General features: G+C 38.5%; 1 protein-coding gene across 1 annotated transcript in view; it reads right to left on the minus strand.

Annotated features, from left to right (window-relative positions):
• Positions 1–885: 885 nt before the first annotated feature.
• wdr91 (WD repeat domain 91) overlaps positions 886–22,274 on the minus strand; it is a 34,510-nt gene continuing 13,121 nt past the window's right edge. The window contains exons 6-16 of the mRNA XM_056446725.1: positions 21,085–21,191; positions 13,640–13,808; positions 13,332–13,475; positions 12,577–12,755; positions 11,936–12,086; positions 10,151–10,245; positions 9,435–9,585; positions 8,744–8,852; positions 5,855–5,967; positions 5,172–5,369; positions 886–1,738 (exon numbers count right to left, since the gene is read on the minus strand). Coding sequence (XP_056302700.1) covers positions 1,574–1,738; positions 5,172–5,369; positions 5,855–5,967; positions 8,744–8,852; positions 9,435–9,585; positions 10,151–10,245; positions 11,936–12,086; positions 12,577–12,755; positions 13,332–13,475; positions 13,640–13,808; positions 21,085–21,191 — 1,581 coding nt within the window. The 3' untranslated portion in view covers positions 886–1,573. The remainder of the gene's footprint in view (positions 1,739–5,171; positions 5,370–5,854; positions 5,968–8,743; positions 8,853–9,434; positions 9,586–10,150; positions 10,246–11,935; positions 12,087–12,576; positions 12,756–13,331; positions 13,476–13,639; positions 13,809–21,084; positions 21,192–22,274) is intronic.

The raw sequence follows: 22,274 nt of genomic DNA on the forward strand, positions 1-22,274 counted from the left end.
CACTAATATGCGTCAAAAATATTATCTAACGAAACATGACATATTTATAAACGAGTCATTGAATCATTAACTCAACATTAAATTATGAATATGAATTTAAATTCTCTTATATAGATTAAACTCATGTTTTTTTAAATATAATCTTACAAAATCCAAATTATGCCTTCTAAAGGTTGTAGTGATTGCATTGTTATGCCAATAGGTGGCGACAAACAATTGGCAACACAGTTTTCTTAAATAATGTGAATATTTTCAAGATAATAATAAATAATTTTAAATTATTTTCACTAATGTGCATTATTAATAATTAAAAAATGATTAATCTAATGAAACATGACATATTTATAAGAGAGTTATTGAAGCATTATCTCAAAATTAAATTTTAAAAGATCAATTTAAATTCTATAATATAAAATATATAATATATTTACTAATATATATATATATATACATTTTTTTAATATATTTTATACAATGGAAATTAACTTTTTTAATATTTTACAAAATCCAAATTCATGACTTCTAAAGGTTGTAGCGATTGCACTGTTATGCCAATAGGTGGCGACAAACATTCGGCAACACTCATTTTTCAAAATAATTTGAATAAATATTTTCCAGAAAATAATAATAAATATTTGTACACTAATGTGCATAATTATTATTGCAAAAATTATTAATAAATCATGTCATATTTATAAGCATTATAATAAAACATGTCATATTTATAAGCGAGTTTATGAATAACTAACTCAAGAATAAATTATTGTATAATAAAAACATATTTACAAATATAAATATATATCCATTTTAGAATATATTTTATATTATAGAAATTAAATTCATTTTAGAATATATTTTATATTATAGAAACTAAATTCACTTAATAATATCATTTTCAGATTACGATTTAATAACTTGCTTATAACGACTTCATATTTCATTACATTAATCAATTTTGAAAAATGTATGGTCACATTTAGACTCTTAATATTTTAGTAAATGATAATGTTAACATTTTATCTCATTATTTCAAGCCATAATTTCATTTATGGTGTGATTTTTCTTCTAATCTTACTATAAACAGGCTTCCACACCACTGACTTCCATATATTTATTGTTCCTACTGCAGATCTCAATGGCTTCCACCATTTTTCAAAGTCACACATTGCAATAAGGTTTCATTAGTTAACCAATTTACTAACATGAACTACTAATGAACAATACTATTAAGCATTTATTAATCACAGTTCAACATTTACTAATGCATTATTGACATTTTAATATTGAGAGTTAACAATAATAACAATGATTGATTGTATTATCATCAACTAACATGAACAAATACTGTAATAAATGTAATATTTATTATTTGTTAGTGTTAGTAAATGCTTTAACTAATACAACTTCATAGTAAAGTGTTACATTTTTCGAAATATCTTCTTTTCAACAGAAAAAACAAGTAAGCAGTCAGTGAATTGAAATGTATGGGTGAACTGTCCCTTTAAATCACATCATCATCATCATCATCATCATCAACATTTTACCTCCACTATACTTTTTATATCTCTGGAGTTCAGGGTTTTTGGGCGAGCAGCGTGCTGAGTTTAATCTTTCCATCCATAGATGCAGTAAGGCAGGTGCCACAGTCCATGGCTGAACACCAGTCCACCGTCACCACTGGAGCTTTATGACCAGCCAGAGATAAAACACTCTCCAGACCCGCTTCTGCTTTATTCAGCTGCACAAGAACACACAAAACATGACTGTAACTTACATTCACACTCGAAAATAAAGATAAGCTGAAATTTGATCATGTACTAAAAAAAAGAAAGAAAATTACTAGAACATTTTCTGTACACACACACACACGCACGCACACACTAGTTTTTAGGACAACTGTGATGAAAGGTGTATGTCTGTTGGACAACTTTTGGCCTGTTTCCACTGACTGGTACAGTATGGGTCAGTATGGGTCGGTAATGGCCCGTTTCCACTGAGTGGTACGGTACGGTTCGGTTTGGTTTGGTTTGGTACGCTTTTATGGCCGTTTAACTGTCAAAAAGCGTACCGAACCAAACCGTACCGTACCACTTTTTCGGCACCCTTTCAAAAGGGTACCAAACACGAGAAAGGGTACCAAAAGGCGGAGCCACACGCGCAGCTGAACGCTATTGGTTTACAGAGAGGCGTCATTCGCTTACACAACAAGCCAGAATGAAAAGAAAAAACCCGCCATGTTTAAAATACACAGCGAGAGATTACAGCGGAATTATAAATACATATAATAACGAGCCATGGTCGATCTGGGCTCAAACAAACCTTGTCGTCGTCTTGATGAACAGCCACAAAGCCAAGAAGTAGAGCAGATTTACCCTGTGCCCCGTAGTTTTTTTACGAGGCAGTCTGAGGCGCGAGTGGTTTCGCTTTCTTCCTTGCGTTCGCCATGCGCCTAACATTATATCTGAAATAACAAACTTCTTGAGCTGATGATAATAACCTGCGCTTGATTATTGATGTGCTTTTGAAACCCGATCCTGTCAGACACTGACAAACGCAAGAGTGAAGCGTGAAGAAACAAAGGAGAAGCCGGAAAAAAGGAGCACATTATTATTCAGCAAACATGAACAAAATGCCATGATTAACTCACTTATTATCTTCACCTTTTGGACTAATATGAACCGGGAATGAGGGAATTACTGTCTAACAGAGGCTACATGTGCTGCTGAAGATTACAGACACAGATGAGAGGTTTTCACTGACTGTAGGCTATATTTTGTGTTGTTTTGAACCTAAATACTGACGAAATGTCTGCTGTGTGTAGTTCTTCTGTAGTTGGTAACATATCGGAGACTGTAAGAGTCTGTTTGTGTTTATATATGTTACACATAAATACTTGTGTAGAAATGTTCATTACTAACCTCTCTATGAACAGGATTTGATTATAACTGCAGATTAATGACAGTGTGAAATAGCCTACTGTAACGTCTGTGATTATATAAAATAAATAAATAACTAAACATATATAAACACATACAGACCCTTACAGACTTTGATATGTTATCAATTACAGATAAACTACACAAAGCAGACATTTAGGCCTTATTTAGGTTTAAAAACAACACACAATATAGCCCACAGTCAGAGCAAACCTCTCATCTGTGTCTGTAATCTTCAGCAGCACATGTAGCCTCTGTTAGAGAGTCATTCAGTCATTCAGAGATCATAATAGTCCAAAAGATGATAATCAGAGTTAAACAGGGCAGTGTGTTCATGTTTTAGGTTGGTTATACGGGCTTCTCCGTTGTTTATTTGCGCTTCACTATAACGCTTGTCAGTTTCTGAAAGTATCTGATGTCAGGAGCACTTCAATAATCACGTGTACATTATAATCATCAGTTCAAGAAGTTCATTACTTCAAATATAAACACACACACACACACACACACACACACACACGAGCGATCACCAGCTCGCTGGAGAAAGTGAAACCACTCACACTTTTAGACGGGCTCGTAAAACAACAACGGGACACGGCAGATTTTGTTCTGCTTGGCTTTGTGGCTGTCCATCAAGGCAACAACAAGGTTTGTTTGAGCTCGGTTTGACCATGGCTCCTTATTATATGTGTATAGTATTACGATGTAATGTCTCGGCTGTGTATTAAAAATGGTGGTTTCTTTGTTTTCATTCTCCTGCTTGTGTATGTACGAGAGACGTTTCTCTGTAAACCAACAGCGTTCAGCTGCACGTCTGGCTCAGCCTTTTGGTACCTTTTGACAGTGGAAACGGGCATAAAAGCGTACCAAACCGAACCATACCACCCAGTGGAAACGGGCCAATAATGGACTTCTGAGGCTTTTTAAGTTGAGAATGTAGTTGTTTAGATTGCAACTTTGCAGTTTCTTTATAAGCCTATTTTAAATATTTATCATTTCTGAGATTCAGCGCGTGATCAGCCTGTCATACTGAGCAGAGCAAAGATGGTTGATGTTCTGCCACAAGATGGCGACAAAGACCACATAATAAGCTCTTAGAGAAAAAGAACTCTGCGTAATTTCTAACTACAGCTGATAAATCATTATTAAACAGGTAAGCGACACTGAGTCGATCTCTCTCTTGTGTATGCTGTAGTGCTGTATTTATACCACAGTAATCTGCTAGTGTTTGCTTTGCTTTGGCTTTTTCAGGGTTAATTATTGTGATCTGATTGCAGCAGAGTAATACTGGGAAATCTCTGTAGACTGATGGCATTTCATGCTGTTCAGCCTTATCATCTTAAAATGTGAGCAAATTCAGCTGTTTTGTCATCACTTTAGACATTACGCTAGAGAATCATTCAAACACTACAGTGATGTTGGTGAATGAGCAGCGGTTTCTGCTGTTCTGAGGTCAGCTGCAGATGTGAATGAATGGAGGAAGAAAGTAGTTCCTCATACAAAAGGGTTTTTAGACTGGCAGTGTTTGATTTTCTTTTTTATATACATGATTATGTTGTCAAACTGTTGTATAAACGCAATATCACATGAGTAGCAGTGCGATGTGGCTTTATAGCGGCACTGATGGGACACTAAGGCTTGGCCTGTGGCCTCGACCAACACACACCTCCCATCACTGCTGATATACAGCCACATCGCACCGCTACTCGTGTGATATTGATTATTTATATATATATATATATATATATATATATATATATATATATATATACACATATATATCTATATTTACATGCTATTATATATAAAGCAAAATTTTTCGCGCCCCGCCGCTGCAGTTTCGGGTGTTTTTTACTTTGGAGGCGTGTCCAAATGCCAGGTAAAGACTATATATTTGAGCACAGTAGGTTTAGCTAGCAGGAGAAGCACTTTAGCATCGAGAGCAACACTGTGTAAGTACATTTAAACCTGTTTTCAGTTGCTGTGTTTGGTTAGAGAACACTTAGACTTGTTTTCATCTGGTTGTGTATGGTTGTAGGACATTTAAAATAGTTTTAAACTGGAGAAAGTCTTATTTGTTTTATTTCGGCTAGAATAAAAGCAGTTTTTACATTTCTGCAAACCATTTTTTGTGAATATTATTACTTAAGAAAAGATCTGTTTTGATTCAAGCAAATAAACTCGAGTTGAATTAGACTCCTGTGTAAAGCAGAACTGGGTTTACTGCGTTTTTACCCTGTAGATGTTTCCTCCAGTGCTGGAGCAGGTCAGCACATGTTGACCCTCAGAGTCGAAAGCGAACAGTCGACCGCGGGGAACCTGAACCTGTTTATATCCGCTGTAACCTGACAGAACAAATGGCCCCACGGCATCCTGGGAAAGAGAGTACTCGGACTGCTTCACACCGCAGCGGTGGATATTCCACTGAACAAACTGAACACAAACACAACACACTCATTAAAACACGGCTAATGCCAAAACTGGCATGCTAAGAAACAAACATGATGATGCAAATGAACAGATGAATCAGAACCGAATCACTGAATCAAATTCTTCGCAGGCTCATTCTATTCATATCAATAGAAACCTATGAGATTAATTATATAGATTTATTAACATAAATAAAAAGCTGTAATTAGCTTTTAAACAACAATTATTAGCCCTTATATTAAAAGATAAACATGTGAGGGTTGAAATCTGTGATATTATCAAAACAATTCTATATTTTTTGGAGATTTTTTGCTTTATTTTGTTGGCCATGTAATTGTATGTCATGTAATGTCATGGTTAAATCAATATATCCAGTAGGAGGCACAAGTCTCTGACTTAAATTCATTAAACAGTTGATTAAAGTGATTTGTTCAAAAGAGTTGATTCATTCAGGAAGGAAAGTGCACAGAGAACAATATTCTCATCACCTTTCCGTCCTCTCCGATGCTGAAGACGGTGTTTTCATCGTAGCTGAACTCCACGCTGTACACTTCACCATCATGAGCCTTCCAGCTCAACGCGCTCTCATAGCGCTGCATATCTGCACAAAAACATAAGAAGCGTTTTTAAAATCCTCAGCGTTTAGCCCTGTATATGTCTGAAATTTCATTAATAATGCTCTTAAAAAAAGGTCTTAAACTTGACCAGATGAAACCTGCAGGAACTCTGGCTGTTAGTACATGATGCAACTACAGAAAAGTCACGCTTTAAAGGGCACCTAGCTTAGCCCTTTTTTCAGATTTAATATAAGTCTTTTGTGTCTCCAGAAAGCGTGTGTGAAGTTTCAGCTCAAAACACCCATCAGATTATTTATTATACCTTTTATTAAATTCCTATTTATACATTTTTGCACTGGGTGGCGGTTTTGGTGTACTGCTCCTTTAAGGCTAGTCCTCCCCGCCCACCGTTTCTATGTGCCTTTCTGCGTGCCTTAATCTCCTCCCTCGGCTGCGTCAGACAACAGACAGATATAAAGGAAGCAGATCTCACGTAATGAGATAGACATAGATATCTTACTGTAGAGAAATACTACAGTAAGAACTTTACCAATGAATATTTGTTGTGCAGTTGCATGGCAGGGTCACACAAAGTTCACGCGCGCACACACACACCGCAGTAGACACACACACAGACACACACACACACAGACAAACAGAGCGCGCGTTTAGCTTTGCACTCTTTTTGCACGCAAATGTGACATGATACTGGTAATCTCCACTGCTATATGGATATCTGTTAATGTACAAAATAAACCTGATTTAACCTCCACAAACTGGGATTGAAGCATCTTCCTTTATAATTGTTCTGACATGCGGCTGTGCTGATGAAGTAAATCTGAAGTGAATCGCTGTAATTCATCACACACATGCTCTGTTTTAAAACATGTTAAACATGTGAAACTCACTCTTGATCACGTTTGATGATGATTGATGATCCTAGCGAACTGAACACACCTTTTATTCCCGGCTGCTTTGCGCTCGTCCTCTCTTGTTGATATGATTATACACGTGACTACCGGACATGTTAATGCGCGCAGCTGTCAATCAATATTGGTGGGCGGGGGGACCGCACTCCTACGTAAAGTTGCGGTCGATCTGAAAACCGCTCTTATTGGTCCACCGTTTTTATGTTGCTAAATTGAAAATAAAGCACTGGGTGTGTTTATATCAGCCCAATATGACAGTCTATACACTATACTTACACACATTTCTGTCCAAATAGCTTGAAAAGTAGATTTTTCACCATAGGTGCCCTTTAAATAGGATAATTATGGTTTCTGCACATATCATAATGTCAAATTTAGGACTTTTTAAGACCATTAAGTATTAAATTTAAGACCTTTATCATAATATCAAAAACACGCATACGCATAAAGAGAAAATGCTAAATCACAAAATTTATGTTAAATAAATGTACTCAAATTGAACAGTACTGAAGACAGGTTAGATGCACCATTGAACTCCAGAAAAACACAAACAAACAAACAAACATCTTAAGGCTGATTTAGACTTTTTATTTATTTACTTTTTTACTTATTGGTACAGTTAATTCTTTTAAGGTGATTTGACTTTTTATTCAAGATAGACTTTGTGTAGTAAGAATATTATAACTGTCTGAATGTAGATTACACCAGTTTTTAACCACTTTTGATAAAGACGGCTGAGAGTACACTCAGCCTTGGGTAAAACACAGATTATACTTTAAGTGTGTGTGTTCTATTTGATTGTGGATCCGTTTCACAGGTCTGGAGTCAGCTCTAAACAGTCTAGTGCAGTGTTTCCCAACCCTGTTCCTGAAGGCACACCAACAGTACACATTTTCCACCTCTCCCTAATCAAACACACCTGAATCAACTCATCAGAACATTAGAAGAGACTCCAACACCTGAAGTTAATGGATCAGAAAAGGGAGACATTCAAAATATGTACTGTTGGTGTGCCTCCAGGAACAGGGTTGGGAAACACTGGTCTAGTGGATGTCTGACGTTTATGCTTGAGATATTGTTCAGAATTATACGCACACACCCATGTGGAAATTTTCCTAGTCTCTCTGTGTGTTAACCAATCAGGTTAGAGCACCTATATGTGTGACGCAGTTAATGACGATATGTGAGAGTATTGATGTTGATTGTAAGCAGAGCGGCCGAGGAACTCATTTCGAGTGTTGAAGCTGGCTTCTGCTGATGATACTATAAACTATCTTCAGTAAACTTGATTTATTTATTTGAATCTCTGACTCCAGCTCTTCTTCATCTGACAGACTGCTCATGCTTTGGCTTAAAACTGTAAATAATCCCTACAGTATAAACGGAGGTCGCAGCCAGCTCCAAGTGAGTGGGACTTGAGCTCCAAGTGGGCTGTGCAATCCTGGAGTGTTTATTTATTTAATGTCTTGAATATGACACGGAGTCCAATATTGTGCTTTATGAACATCAACACCTAAATCTTACCTCACAGTAAGCTGATGTGTTTTATTAACATCTGCACCACCTAAACCCAACCTACTTGTAGTTTAAGTCCCTCCCACTTAGAGGTCACCCAGCCTACTTGCGGTGTAAACCCCTCCCACTTGGAGGTCACCCAGCCTACTTGCGGTGTAAACCCCTCCCACTTGGAGGTCACCCAGCCTACTTGCGGTGTAACTCCTCCCACTTGGAGGTCTCCAGGTTGCAGTGATACAAACTTGAAAAAATGACCCAAGTGTTTATATAATTTCCCTATTTAAAGCTTGACTCTTCTGTAGCTACATCGTGTACTAAGACTCACCAGTCGATTTGAAGACTTTTAAAGACCATTATTAATTACATTTCTTCTTACCGAACAGTCGAATGATCCCGTCCGCTGCTCCCGTCACCAGCAGGTTTCCATTGTGGTTAAACGCTGTGCAGTTTATTGCCACTGGACCCGGCTCTAACGCAAACTGCAGCTGAATACAAACATCATCAGAGTAGTGTGTAACGTGTTACTGTATGCTAATGACATTTGTTTAACATTTTAAATGTGAGTTATATGATTTACAGTAAAGTCAGCGGCACGGTGGCTCAGTGGTTAGCACCGTGGCCTCACAGCAAGAAGGTCCTTGGTTTGAGTCCCGGCTGGGTCAGTTGTCATTTCAGTGTGGAGTTTGCATGTTCTCCCCATGTTAGTGTGGGTTTCCTCTGGGTGCTCCGGTTTCCCCCACAGTCCAAACACATACGCTATAGGGGAATTGATTAACTAAATTGGCCATAGTGTATGAGTGTGTGTGAATGAGTGTGTATGGGCGTTTCCCAGTACTGGGTTGCATCTGAAAGGGCATCTGCTGCTGCTTTCAATAGTATGGCAATACATGTCATGTAAAATTTATTTAAACTCACACTGGGAGCATTTAACACTGAGTAAAGCACATAATCTGCAAATTTAGATTTGGAGAAATGCTCTGGAGCAAGGCAAATAACTTAACATGTGATGTCCACTGAAATGGACGCAAGGGAATTCTCTGCGTTCAAGTGCGTTTGAGCTTTAGTACCTGCTGTTTGACAGTCTTGGTGTCCCAGAGGAGTAATTGACCAGAAACAGGAGCAGATCCTCGAGTTTCGCTCTCCATGACCACACCAGAATGAGCCGCGGCGGAGCAAACGAATGACGTCCCGCTCGGGCTACAGGCCAGAGACAGGATCCTGCACACATTTACACTCATTTCATTCAGCACACACTTTAAAGTACACATCAAATCTAAGCATATTGATTTTGTTGGCTCACATTGCCAATTCTGTTGTGAACAATTCATCTGTGTATGTCATTAAGGACGAAAAGATAGTTTGCCTTTGTAATCTTCAAGTGAAATCTGAAAATACACGTTGTTTTGAATTCAATTCTCAGATTAGGTCTGTCTGAGGTATTGGGTGGGGCTAACATACTTAACCACGCCCCTCCAGCTGTCAGCTTTGACAACAAACAGAAATGGTGAGCAGGAGGAGTCTGTTAGGTTGTAATAACTCTCCCCAAACCCTTTTCCCCATCTTTCTGAATGACACACCTACTTTACTACATCCAATCAGCTAGCAGTAGAAAAAACAAGCCACGCTCAGTTTTTTCATTTAATATTTCATTTCTCTAAGAATTGTGTCACAACAAAAAATATGTATATTAATATTTTTCCTAACATACTAATTTGACGGTAGTCATTTTTGAACTGTCATTTGTAGAGTCCTGGTGCATTGTGGGTAATATCTGAGGACTCACCGTGGGTGGACGTCATCTATGGTCATCTCATAGAGGCACTTTTTGGCATCCGTGTCATAAAGTTTTACTGTGCCGACGCCACTGCCTAGCAACAACTATAAAAACACCACATAAAAAACACCTTAACACTCATGTTTATTATTACTAGAGTATTAAATATGCTTCTGTTCAAACTTAAAGTTAATATTTATATTGTAATCTTCAAAGACACGTTCAGCTGATTAAAAGAAATGGATAAGTGTAAAAGTTTGAATTTAAAATGATACAGTTAAAACTTTTAAAAGTTTGAATTAGAAAAAGAAACAGTTAAGACATTTAAATTTGAAATTTGAAAAAAAACAGTTAAGACATTTACATTTTTGAATTTGAAAAGCAAGTTAAAACTTTTAAAAGTTTGAATTACAAAAGAAACAGTTAAGACATTTAAATTTGAAAAGAAACAGTTAAGACATAAAAATTTTTGAATTTGAAAAGAAACAGGTAAGATATTTACATTTTGAATTTAAAAAGAAACAGTTAAAACATTAAAATTTAAATAGAAACAGTTAAGACATTTTTAAATTTTGATTTAGAAAAGAAACAGTTAAAACGTTTACATATTTAATTTAAAAAGAAACATTTAAGACATTTGAATTTTTGAATTTGAGAAGAAACATTTAAGACATTTAAATTTTTGAATTTGAAAAGAAAAAGTTAAGACATTTGAATTTTGAATAAGAAAAGAAACAGTTGAGACATTTAAATTTTGGAATTTAAAAATAAACAGTTAAGACATTAAAATTTTTGAATTCGAAAATAAACAGTTAAGACATTTAAATTTTTGAATTCGAAAAGAAACAAGAAATTTTTAATAAAAAAAAACAGTTAAGAAAAAATGTTACATTTTGAAACTAAAACTATTTAAATTAATGTTCATCTTTTGAAGTTTCTATTCATGAAATAATACTGAAAAATAAAGTAATAACATCTACTAAAAAAATAATGTTTCATGTTCATCAAATCATCATATTGTACTGATTTCTGAAGCATCCTGTGACTTTAGACAGGAGTAACGATGATGAGAAAATCTGCTTTAGGTCACACAAATAAATTTCACTTGACAATATATTCACACAGAAAACAGTTCAATGAAATAGTAATAATATTTAAGATTTTTTTACTGTTTATATTTAAACGAAGTTAATAAAAAGTAACTTAATTCAAAAACATGAAAATCATACTAACACGAAACATTTGAATGGTGTAAACATTCGAGGTGTAAATATTTTTAAAGAGTCATGAAACACTAAACTATATATGTGTATTTGCATTTCACACAGGTTTATTTGGGTGTGACAGAATATCATCCATATCTACAATTGTAAAAACTGAAGATAAATCAGCTGTGCATTTATTTGTTTGAAATATATGTGTAGTATTGGTGCCATTATTGTTAGTAGTTTTTGTTCTAAACACTAGAATAATAATATAATATTGATAAGTACAATAGGCAGGAGCATTTTGAGCATCATTAAAGTGAACGTTCACCAGATTTTCTTTTTGTTTAAATCTGTGGTTGTTTTATTAATAATAAGTATTTTATTTTATTTGTTTATTTTTTATTTGTTTAATTGAATTTAAATATTTGTTTGTTTGTTTATTGATTTCTATTTTAATGTGTGTATGTTCTTTGCGATGTTAATTATTCTGTGCTGTGCAATTTGCAACAGTAATAAAAACAAAGCGCCTCTGAAACAGAGGATTTGCTGATTTTTTAAGGGTTTTGGGTTTTGTCCAGAGTTTTACCAGTCTGTCAGGTTTTGCCGCCCATTCCAAAGACAGCAGAGGAGATTTGGACATGATCGTGGCTTTAGTTTGCATGATGGGATTGAAGGCCCAAACCTTCACCACCCCGTCCACATCCAGACTGGCCACCCTTCTGCCAGAGCAGTCCACCCTGAGCACAAAAAACAAGTATCAATACACACACAAATCCACAACATAGTTATTCATTTCCCAAATGATGTCTTAACAGAGAGTAGATCTTCTTCCAACACTTTACTAAACTATTAATAACTCATTTCTAATAACTGACTTATTTTATCTTCACCATGATGACAGGACATAATATTAGACTAGATATTCTTCAAGACACTTCTATACAGCTTAAAGTGACATTTAAAGGCTTAACTAGGTTAATTAGGGTAAAGTTAGGGTAATTAGGCAAGTTATTGTATAACAGTGGTTTATTCTGGAGAAAATCCAAAACTAATATAGCTGAAGGGCTAATAATATTGACCTTAAAATGGCTTTAAAGCAATTAAAAACTGCTTTTATTCTAGCCAAAATAAAACAAATACTCTCCAGAAACGACATCATAATACGAATAAAAAAAGCTTTGCAGCTTCCGGTTCATGCGGACTTTAATACTGATTGTCCAGCAGTACCTGCAGTGCATGATGGAAGAGTGATGCTCTCCGTACTCTTCCTGACTCAGCTTTATAAAGGGCTGCTCTGCTCCGGCTCCGCCTACATCACACACTCGCGTCTGATTGGCTGAGTCTGTTTGATCTGGAGCAGCTTCAGTCTGAGTGTCTGGATCTGAATCAGTTTTCTTCTCTGAACCCTGAAACAAACACACACACACACACACACACACACACACAAACACACATATTAGATTAGATTCAACTTTATTGTCATTATGAGTAACGAAATGCAGTTATAACATCTAACCAGAGTGCAAATATAAGCAGTACGTGGATAAATAATAGACAAAATACATATAGAGGTGTTGGGCGACATGATAGCTCAGCGGTTAGCCTCACAGCAAGAAGGTCGCTGGTTTGAGTCCCGGCTGGGTCAGTTGTAATTTCTGTGTGGAGTTTGCATGTTCTCCCCGTGTACACGTGGGTTTCCTCTGGGTGCTCCGGTTTCCCCCACAGTCCAAACACATGCGCTATAGGGGAATTGATGAACTAAATTGGCCATAATGTATGTGTGGGAATGAGTGTGTATGGGTGTTTTCCAGTGATGGGTTGCAGTTGGAAGGGCATCCACTGCATAAAACATATGCTGGATGGGTTGGCGGTTATCCAACTGCCCAAAAGGCCATGGTATATTAGGAACACTGTATGAGTTGAGGGAGAGATCAAATCTAAATATTTAGTACTACTCGTGAGCACTGGTTGTTTTCTCTGACCTGCGCGGCGTGTTTGGAGAACAGCTCTTTTCTCTCCTTCTCGTGGTCTTGATGTCGTCTCTGTCGAGGATGAGACGTGGACAAATCAGCCGTCATGCTGGAAACACTGGGCAGCTTCACCTCCTTATCCTTTGCTTTTGAAGCCTGAAAACCGGACAGAGAAATCCTCAGATTAGCAGAAATGCAATGAAAACAGGGCTACAAGTAAACAAGCGAGCATAATGGAGTCTTGTTTGTGTAATGTTCACTATGTGAAAGTTTATTCAGCATTGACCCAGCGTTTGATGTGAAAATAGCCCTGGATGTACCTGTGTATTGGCAGTGGCTTCTTTCCGCCCGAGTGCGCTCTGTGTGGGGGAAGACTGTGGCCCCGGGGCAGTTCTGCCAGGAGCCCGGCGGCCCTGAGGGAGGAAAGTGGAGAAGAAGTTTCTGGATGGAGTGGCCATGTTGACGTTCCTCTGACTGGACACCAGATCTCTGAGAAAACACACCACACATCAAAATATACACTTCTTTTATACACACAGATTTACAGATTGTGTTGTTAACAAACTGCAGCTAGTTCAAAATGCAGCTGCTGGAGAGCTTTCTAGCACAGCAATATGATCATATTACTCCAGTTCAATCATCAGTGCATTGGCTCCCTATTAAACATGCTATACATTTGAACATTTTATTGACTACCTACCTACAAAGCCCTGACTGGCTTAGCTCCCCAGTATTTGAGGGAGCTCCTAGTGTATTATAGCCCCTCATGTCCACTACGCTCAATTAATTCTGGACAATTGATTATTCCCTGAATATCAAAATCAACTGTAGGCGGTAGATCTTTCTCATATCTGCCATCTAAACTCTAGAACAGCCTTCCTAATACAGTTCGGGAAGCAGACGCACTCTGTCAGTTTAACACTAGATTAAAGACACATCTCTTTGCATTAGCATACACACAAATGCTTTTGAAATACAAATCCTCTAAAGCAGAGTTTCCCAACCCTGTTCCTGAAGGCACGCCAACAGTACACATTTTCATCCTCTCCCTAATCAAACACACCAGAAACAACTCATCAGAACATCAGAAGAGACTCCAAAACCTGAAGTTAATGGGTCAGATGAGGGAGACATCCAAAATATGTGCTGTTGGTGTGCCTCCAGGAACAGGGTTGGGAAACACTGCTCTAAAGGATTGTTAGTCTGCATTATTAGCCTAAAGCGAGCGAGCCAAGGCCAGTCGTGTTTCCGCTGTCAACTCCAGGGCCTGATCGGTCCAAAGCGGGGCTTTCTCGGGGCCAGCTGCCAGCCTTTTTCGGCCCACCGAATACCTTAGGCCAAAGAGGGCCAGCTGGGGCTTCGGGCATACCTGTCAACACTGAAATGTGAAAATAAGGGATCCCTTACTTATCCCTTATTTAAGGGATATATATATATATATATATATATATATATATATATAATATATATATATATATATATATATATATATATATATATATATACACACATACATATATATATATATATATACACATACATATATATATATATACATATATATATATATATATATATATATATATATATATATATATATATATATATATATATATATATATATACACATACATACATATATATATATATATACATACATATATATATATATATATATATATATATATATATATATATATATATATATATATATATATACACATACATACATATATATATATACATACATATATATATATATATATATATATATATATATATATATATATATATATATATATATATACATATATATATATATATATACATATATATATATATATATATACATATATATATATATATATATATATATATACATATATATATATATATATATATATACACACATATATATATATATATACACACATATATATATATATATACACATACATATATATACATACATATATATATACATACATATATATATATATACATACATATATATATATACATACATATATATACATTGTTATATACATATATACATATACATGTTTCATTGTAAATAAACTGCTGAAACGGTCAGTAATACGCTTTTATTATTATTATTATTTACAAGTGATATAATAATTAGTATACGTTAGAGAAAGCTGCAAATGAATTAGCAAACAGTTCAGCTCATTGTAAGCTATTATAAAGGAAAAAAATTCAAGTAATCAAATCTCATTCATCCTTTCCTCACTGTATAACTTAAACATTCTGGATACATTAAATAACAGTGTCACTTTAAAAATGCGCAGATCCATAATGAAAGCATTTGACTGCTTTCCAAACTGTTTATGTTCATTTAAGACAAAATTTGTTGTGTTTAAAAGAAAACCCAACAAGACTGACATGCCTAGATGTTGTTATTATTATTATTCATTCATTTTCTTTTAAGCTTAGTCCCTTTATTAATCTGGAATTAATCGGAATGAACCGCCATTATTATTATTATCATTATTATGATGATGATGACGTGTATCTGTCTGTTCAGACACACACCCAAAACCCAGTGTCCACTTGAGCTCCGCATCAAATCGCGTCCGTACAGAATCCGCTTGGGAAACAATGATAGTGCTTTATTTATCACTATGGAGCGCATCAGCTGACAGTCATGCATCGTTACACGAACTGACTGTTTTGAGGATTACATAGGGGCAACGGCGCCTGTAATGAAAAGGAAATGAATCGCGCCGTTTTTATATTTATTTCAAAGTGTTTTCATGCCTACATGAAATGAAAGAACAGAACAGATTCACATTTAAGAGCTAGGGGCGACCCCTGGTGGTTCGGCGGTATGGGTTGCATAAAGGGAGGATCGGCTCTGCACAGAAAGGTACGGGAGAAATACGGGAAAATACCTTTGCGGGATGACAGAGGGATGGAACTGTTAAATACCGAGAGAATCCCGGGAAAAACGGGAGGGTTGACTGGTATGGGCGGAGTGAAAGGAGAGGCGGACTTTCCCCGAGTCTGGTAAAGATGGCATGCCGACATTACACTAGTTTTCCGATCGCACACGAGTACATGCGGCAAACAAACAAACAAACAAATAAATAAATAAATAAATAAATAAATAAATAAGGGAAAGAAAACATGCAGCCTTATAGGCTAGGGGTCTTTTTGGATATAAAAAAATCACATTAAATAAATAAACCAATATAAAACAAACAAAAGCTAGCTATAACAATGTAGGTATTTATGTAATGGAGGCCAACTAGTAAGTGCTGTGCAGGTAAACCTCACTCCTCTGACCTCTAAAGGTGCTCTAGCGACTGACGCTAGAGGACATGGTCTTTAGCCTCATTGTTAGAGCAACCAACTCCCATGCGGTAGGTCGCTGGTTCGATACCAGCTCAGAGCGGGTTGAGTGGTGTAGGACTGGCAGCGTTACATATGCAATACATACATCAAACCGTTTTAAAGCCATACTAAACTTTAAAACTTTTCAATCCAGATGGATGGAGCAACCATTACTGCATCCAAAATGGTAAAAAGCCTTGGAGTAACGATTGATGACCAACTAAACTTCTCTGAGCACATTTCTAGAACTGCTCGATCTTGCAGATTCGCACTCTATAACATCAGAAAGGTCCGACCCTTCCTATCTGAACATGCAGCTCAACTCATTGTTCAAGCTCTTGTTCTCTCCAAACTGGACTATTGCAACTCTCTACTAGCCGGGCTTCCAGCTAACTCTATCAAACCTCTTCAGCTGCTTCAGAACGCAGCAGCATGAGTGGTCTTTGATGAACCCAAAAGAGCACATGTCACTCCGCTACTCACCCGTTTGCACTGGCTGCCAGTTGCTGCCCGCATCAAATTCAAAGCTCTGATGTTTGCTTACAAAGTGACCTCTGGCTTTGCTCCTTCTTATCTGCTCTCACTTCTGCAGATTTATGTGCCCTCCAGAAACTTGCGTTCTGTGAATGAAGGTCGCCTCGTTGTTCCATCCCAAAGAGGGAAGAAATCACTTCCCGAACTCTCACATTCAATCTGCCCAGTTAGTGGAATGAACTCCCTAACTACATCAGAACAGCAGAGTCACTTGCTGTCTTCAAGAAACGACTAAAAACGCAACTGTTTAGTCTCCACTTTCCTTCCTAATCTGCAACTGCCTCTCTGGCTATACCACTAACTGTACTCTCTCTCTCTCTCTCTCTCTCTCTCTCTCTCTCTCTCTCAAAACAAACAAAACAACATTACTAATGCTTAGCTTAGACTTTACACACCTGAAACTTGTCTATAGCACTTGTTCACTGCTGCTCTTATAGTTGTGTAAATTGCTTCCTTGTCCTCATTTGTAAGTCGCTTTGGATAAAAGCGTCTGCTAAATGACTAAATGATGATATTAATCAAATCAAGCAAACAGAGCATTATAGGGTGAGTGAAAGCAGAAACTAGGCGACCTTTTTTCTGTCATCCAGTCCTGCGCAGAGCCGCTTTACTAACACATCGGGGAAAACTGCAAATGCAAAATGTGTTCTGTGTCCTCAAACAAGTGTTTGTTTTTATATGACGCGGTCAAATCTAAAAATGACATTTTAAATACATGTAGAGCTTTATTAGTGAAAAGCTGCTGAGCGCAACGAAATACAGGCTATATTTTATTAGTTGCTCTTATGTGCTGAAACACTTAACACTTTCCTTTACTTAAGATCATAGACTAATATACAACATCCTTAAATAAAGGGGGATTAGGCTAACCTATTAAGTGTCATATAGCCTAGGAGAAAATATATGTTTTAGGTGTCTCTGGAGCATTTGGCCTGAATGTTACAATAGTATCTGGATGCAGCCTTTGCGATGCAAGCTGAGATTGCATCACTCAGCGATGCAATGTCAGACGCAACGCACTCAAATGGAGCGAGTGACGTCATTGGATCATTGGATGCAGCTCAGATTGCACTGCACCAAGTCTGCATCCAGACCCCTCTCTCAAAAGGAGGATGTTATAAAATACAGTCAAGTGTGACCGCAGCTTGGTTCGGGGGACGTTCTGGGGGTAGGGTTTGCGTGATGCCCTGCGAGTTGCTAGCCCGACAGTGGAAACGCGGCATGATTTCGGCCTCACTGCTCAACCTCCAGGGCGATTGGCCCAGCCTGGCCCGATAAAAGCCCTGGCTCTCACTAGCCCGAAAGTAGAAAATGCGGCTATTTAGAGCATCCGGAGCCGGTAACACTTCCCAAAAGACATTATAATTCGAAAGGCATCTGCGCTTATGTTAGTCAGCCTTTATTATTCCCGAGGACCAGAGCAGCTGGTTTTAATCCAGAGCAGCTGCTGTGGTGGTCGAGGAGAGCATGAGACTGATCCTGTAAGACCCTAATGGCAGACGAGTCTTCGCATTGATCCTGAAGGGCCAGCCTTCTCCTCTTGCACGTCGTTACGTCCCAGGATGTATTTGTTTCTGTAGTTTTTTTCTTTCTTTCTTTCTCTGCTACACCCTAGTAGGAGCTAATGACCATCACCTGCTGCCACTTATGAACCGCTCCGTGATTGGAGGACGAGAAAAGCAGTGGGCATTTAAACAGCAGTTCTCCACTAGAACAGTAGCCGCGTTTCCACTATCGCGCCTAAAGCGAGCGAGCCAGGGCGAGCCAAGGCCAGTCGCGTTTCCACTATCACTTCCGGGGCGTAATCGGGCCAAAGCGGGGCTTCCTTGGGGCCAGCGTCCGGCCTTTTTCGGCCCGCCGAATACCTTGGGCCAAGGAGGGCCAACTGGGGCTTTGGGGCGGGGTTACGTACAAAGGCGGAGTTTTCCTGTCAGGTAAAGAGGAGACAAGATGCTTTCTTCCCTTACATTTGTTTTGCTATCGCGCTTGATCAACTCACTAAGAAGAAGAAAAAATGGATAGCAGACAGTACTGGTCAGTTGAGGACACCAGGGCTCTTCTGAACATTTGTGCCGAGGAAAATGTTCAGAGGCAAATAGACGGCGTTAAATGCCGCCGAACTCGAATGTCCTTATCCAGGGATCGCTGTCTGGCCTTACACCAACAGACCACAAACAGTAAAAAAGCAATCGCTTCGGTGTTCTCCATCTTCCAGCTCTCGTAGTGATGCCAGGTTGTGTTTGTGGTTATAATTTGAGTTTTTGGTTCCCGCTGAAGTGGGCGGGTTGTGTGACGTTTGATCCAGGGGACGTTCTGGGGGTGGTGTTTGCGTGACGCGCTGCGAGCAACTAGCCCGACAGTGGAAACGTGACATGATTTCGGCCTCATTTCTCAACCTCCCGGGCTATTGGCCCGGCCTGGCCCGATTAAAGCCCTGGCTCGCACTGGCCCGATAGTGGAAATGCGGCTAGTGTGTTTTTCTGTGTGTGTGTGTGTGTGTGTGGAGGCTTTGTTTTTGTGAGGCTTTATAAATATATATTTAGTTTGATTCTTTAAGCATCATTTGTTGATTAGGAGCTTTAATTTGTTTAAGTTCTGTTGATGCTGTTGATCATCTGATATAGCTTTTGCCTCGAACTCTTTTTGATTGTAAGTTAATTTTTGTTTTCAATACTACCTTGTTATCCACTCTTTAAGGTGCGTTCACACTTGACTTTTCTTCCCATAGACTTCCATTCATACGCACGCGAATGCGTCATACCGGAAACGCAGGGTCATGCGTTAAGTTTCATGTTGCATGTTGCTGCGGTGCAAAGTTCAAGCTTGGTGAACTCTGACCTGCGAAATTGCATCACTTGACTGCGTGAGACCAAACGAGGATCAAAACAGGACCTCTCTGGACAGAAATTTAAAGCATGGAGCAATCGCTGGCTTTTTAAATGTGTAATCATCTTGTTTAATCCCGCCCCTTTTCGCAGTGCCGCACGACAGAATTTCGCACACACAAAGCCCGGTGTGACCGTAGCTTTATTCTGTTCATTTGGGATTGGGTTAGTAGGGAGGGGGTGCCATTTTTCTTTTTGTAACCATTTTCTCCTGTTTAAGTTAGTAAAGGAGTGAGAGTATTTTTGATGTATTTTTCTTTTCTTTTCTTTGATGGATTATTCAGTTCTTCCCTCTCTCTCAGTTAGAGAACGTTTGTTTGTTGTTTTGGCTTGAAGCCTTTTTCTTTTGGAAGCCTCCCTTAATCCTTTAATAAATATTGTTAATCTTTATTCAAGTTGCATTTTCTTTGTTGTTTAGTCCTTTGAGAAGTTGCTCATGTGACCTCATTGCTGACACACACACACACACACAAAACTCCACTAATATTCTGCTGTGTTCCTGTGTCCCCCTAGACAGAGTTGAGGGGAACGTAACACACGTCCAGCGTTCTCCAGCCTCCGGCGCCTAGACTGCAGCTCTGCACAAGACGTTTGGCCAGAGGAGAAATGGTCGTGTCCAGCTGAGCCTGGTTTCTCTCGAGGTTTTTAAATCCTTCACTTTGGTCAATTGGTGAAGATTGTTCCTGGCCACTAGCTTGCTTGGTTCGGGATCTGTAGAGCTGCGCATCGATGGATTACTCTTCAGTGTTTAGACTCTCAGTAGTGATTATTAAACCACACTGAACTGAGCTGAACTGAACTTAAACACTACAAACTCAACTGACACTGCTTCAATTCACAGTTATCTTCGATGTGAAGCTGCTTTGACACGACCTACATTGTAAAAGCGCTACACGAATAAAGCTGAGCTGAATTTGAGACTGAGCTTCTTGACTCTTGTCAGGAGTATATGTGTAATAGTGTACTGTAAGCAGGATGTCTGAGTGTCTCACAGCTCCGTGTCTCCCAGTCGGTCCATGTGCTGCACGTATGGAGGAAGTTTATGATGCACCATCTGCTCGTCTTTCTTCAGTCGAGACTCACCCTGAAGAGCGAATACCTGCAGCAGACGGAGAGAGAGAGCATCAGCGCACACATGATCAGTTATATAGGACGCCATTTATTAAATATTCATGAGTGATTTATGGGGTCTTTATATGTTATCATGCTGTTATATATATATTATGTGTGTGTGAGCGTGTGTGTGTGACTGAGCAAATGAAAGAGTAAGTGAGTGAGTGGATGAGTGATTAAGGCACAGAAATGTGTGTGTGCGTGCGTGCGTGCATGCATGGGTGAGAGTGTGTGTGATTAGAGTATTAGAGTAAGTGTGTGTGTATGAGTGTGTCTGCATGTGCCTTAACATGCATGCGTGAGTGTCTGTGTGTGTGCTTGAGTGTATATGCACGCTTGATTATGTGTGCGTACAAGTGTGTGAGTGGTTGAGTGTGTGCATACGTGCCCATGCATGTGTGTCTGTGTGAATGAATGTGTGTGTGTGTGCGTGTGTGCATGCATGCGTGAGAGTGTGTGTGATTAGAGTATTAGAGTAAGTGTGTGTGCACGTGCACGAGTGTGTCTGCATGTGCCTGAACATGCATGCGTGAGTGTCTGTGTGTGTGTGTGTGTGTGTGTGTGTGTGTGTGTGTGTGTGTGTGTGTGTGTGTGTGTGTGCGTGTGTGTGCTTGAGTGTATATGCACGCTTGATTATGTGTGCGTACAAGTGTGTGAGTGGTTGAGTGTGTGCATACGTGCCTGTGCATGCATGCGTGTCTGTGTGTGTGTGTGAATGAATGAGTGTGTGTGTAAGTGCGTGTGTGTGTGCGAGAGTGTGTGCGTGCATGTTTGTGTGCTTGCGAGCATGTGTGTGTGTGTATGCGTGTGTGTGTGTGCACGAGTGTGTCTGCATGTGTCCGAACATGCATGCGTGAGTGTCTGTGTGTGTGTGTGTGAGTGAGTAGTGTGCGCTTGAGTGTATATGCACGTGTGCACACTTGAGTATGTGTGCGTACAAGTGTGTGAGTGTGTGCATACGTGCCTGTGCATGCATGTGTGTCTGTGTGTGTGTGTGTGTGTATGTGTGTATGCGCAAGTGTATGTGTGTACATGGTTGCATGAGAGTATGCGTGCATGAGTATGTGTG

The sequence above is a fragment of the Danio aesculapii genome, chromosome 21 (genome assembly GCF_903798145.1).
Source record: "Danio aesculapii chromosome 21, fDanAes4.1, whole genome shotgun sequence".
NCBI classification, from domain to species: Eukaryota; Metazoa; Chordata; class Actinopteri; order Cypriniformes; family Danionidae; genus Danio; species Danio aesculapii.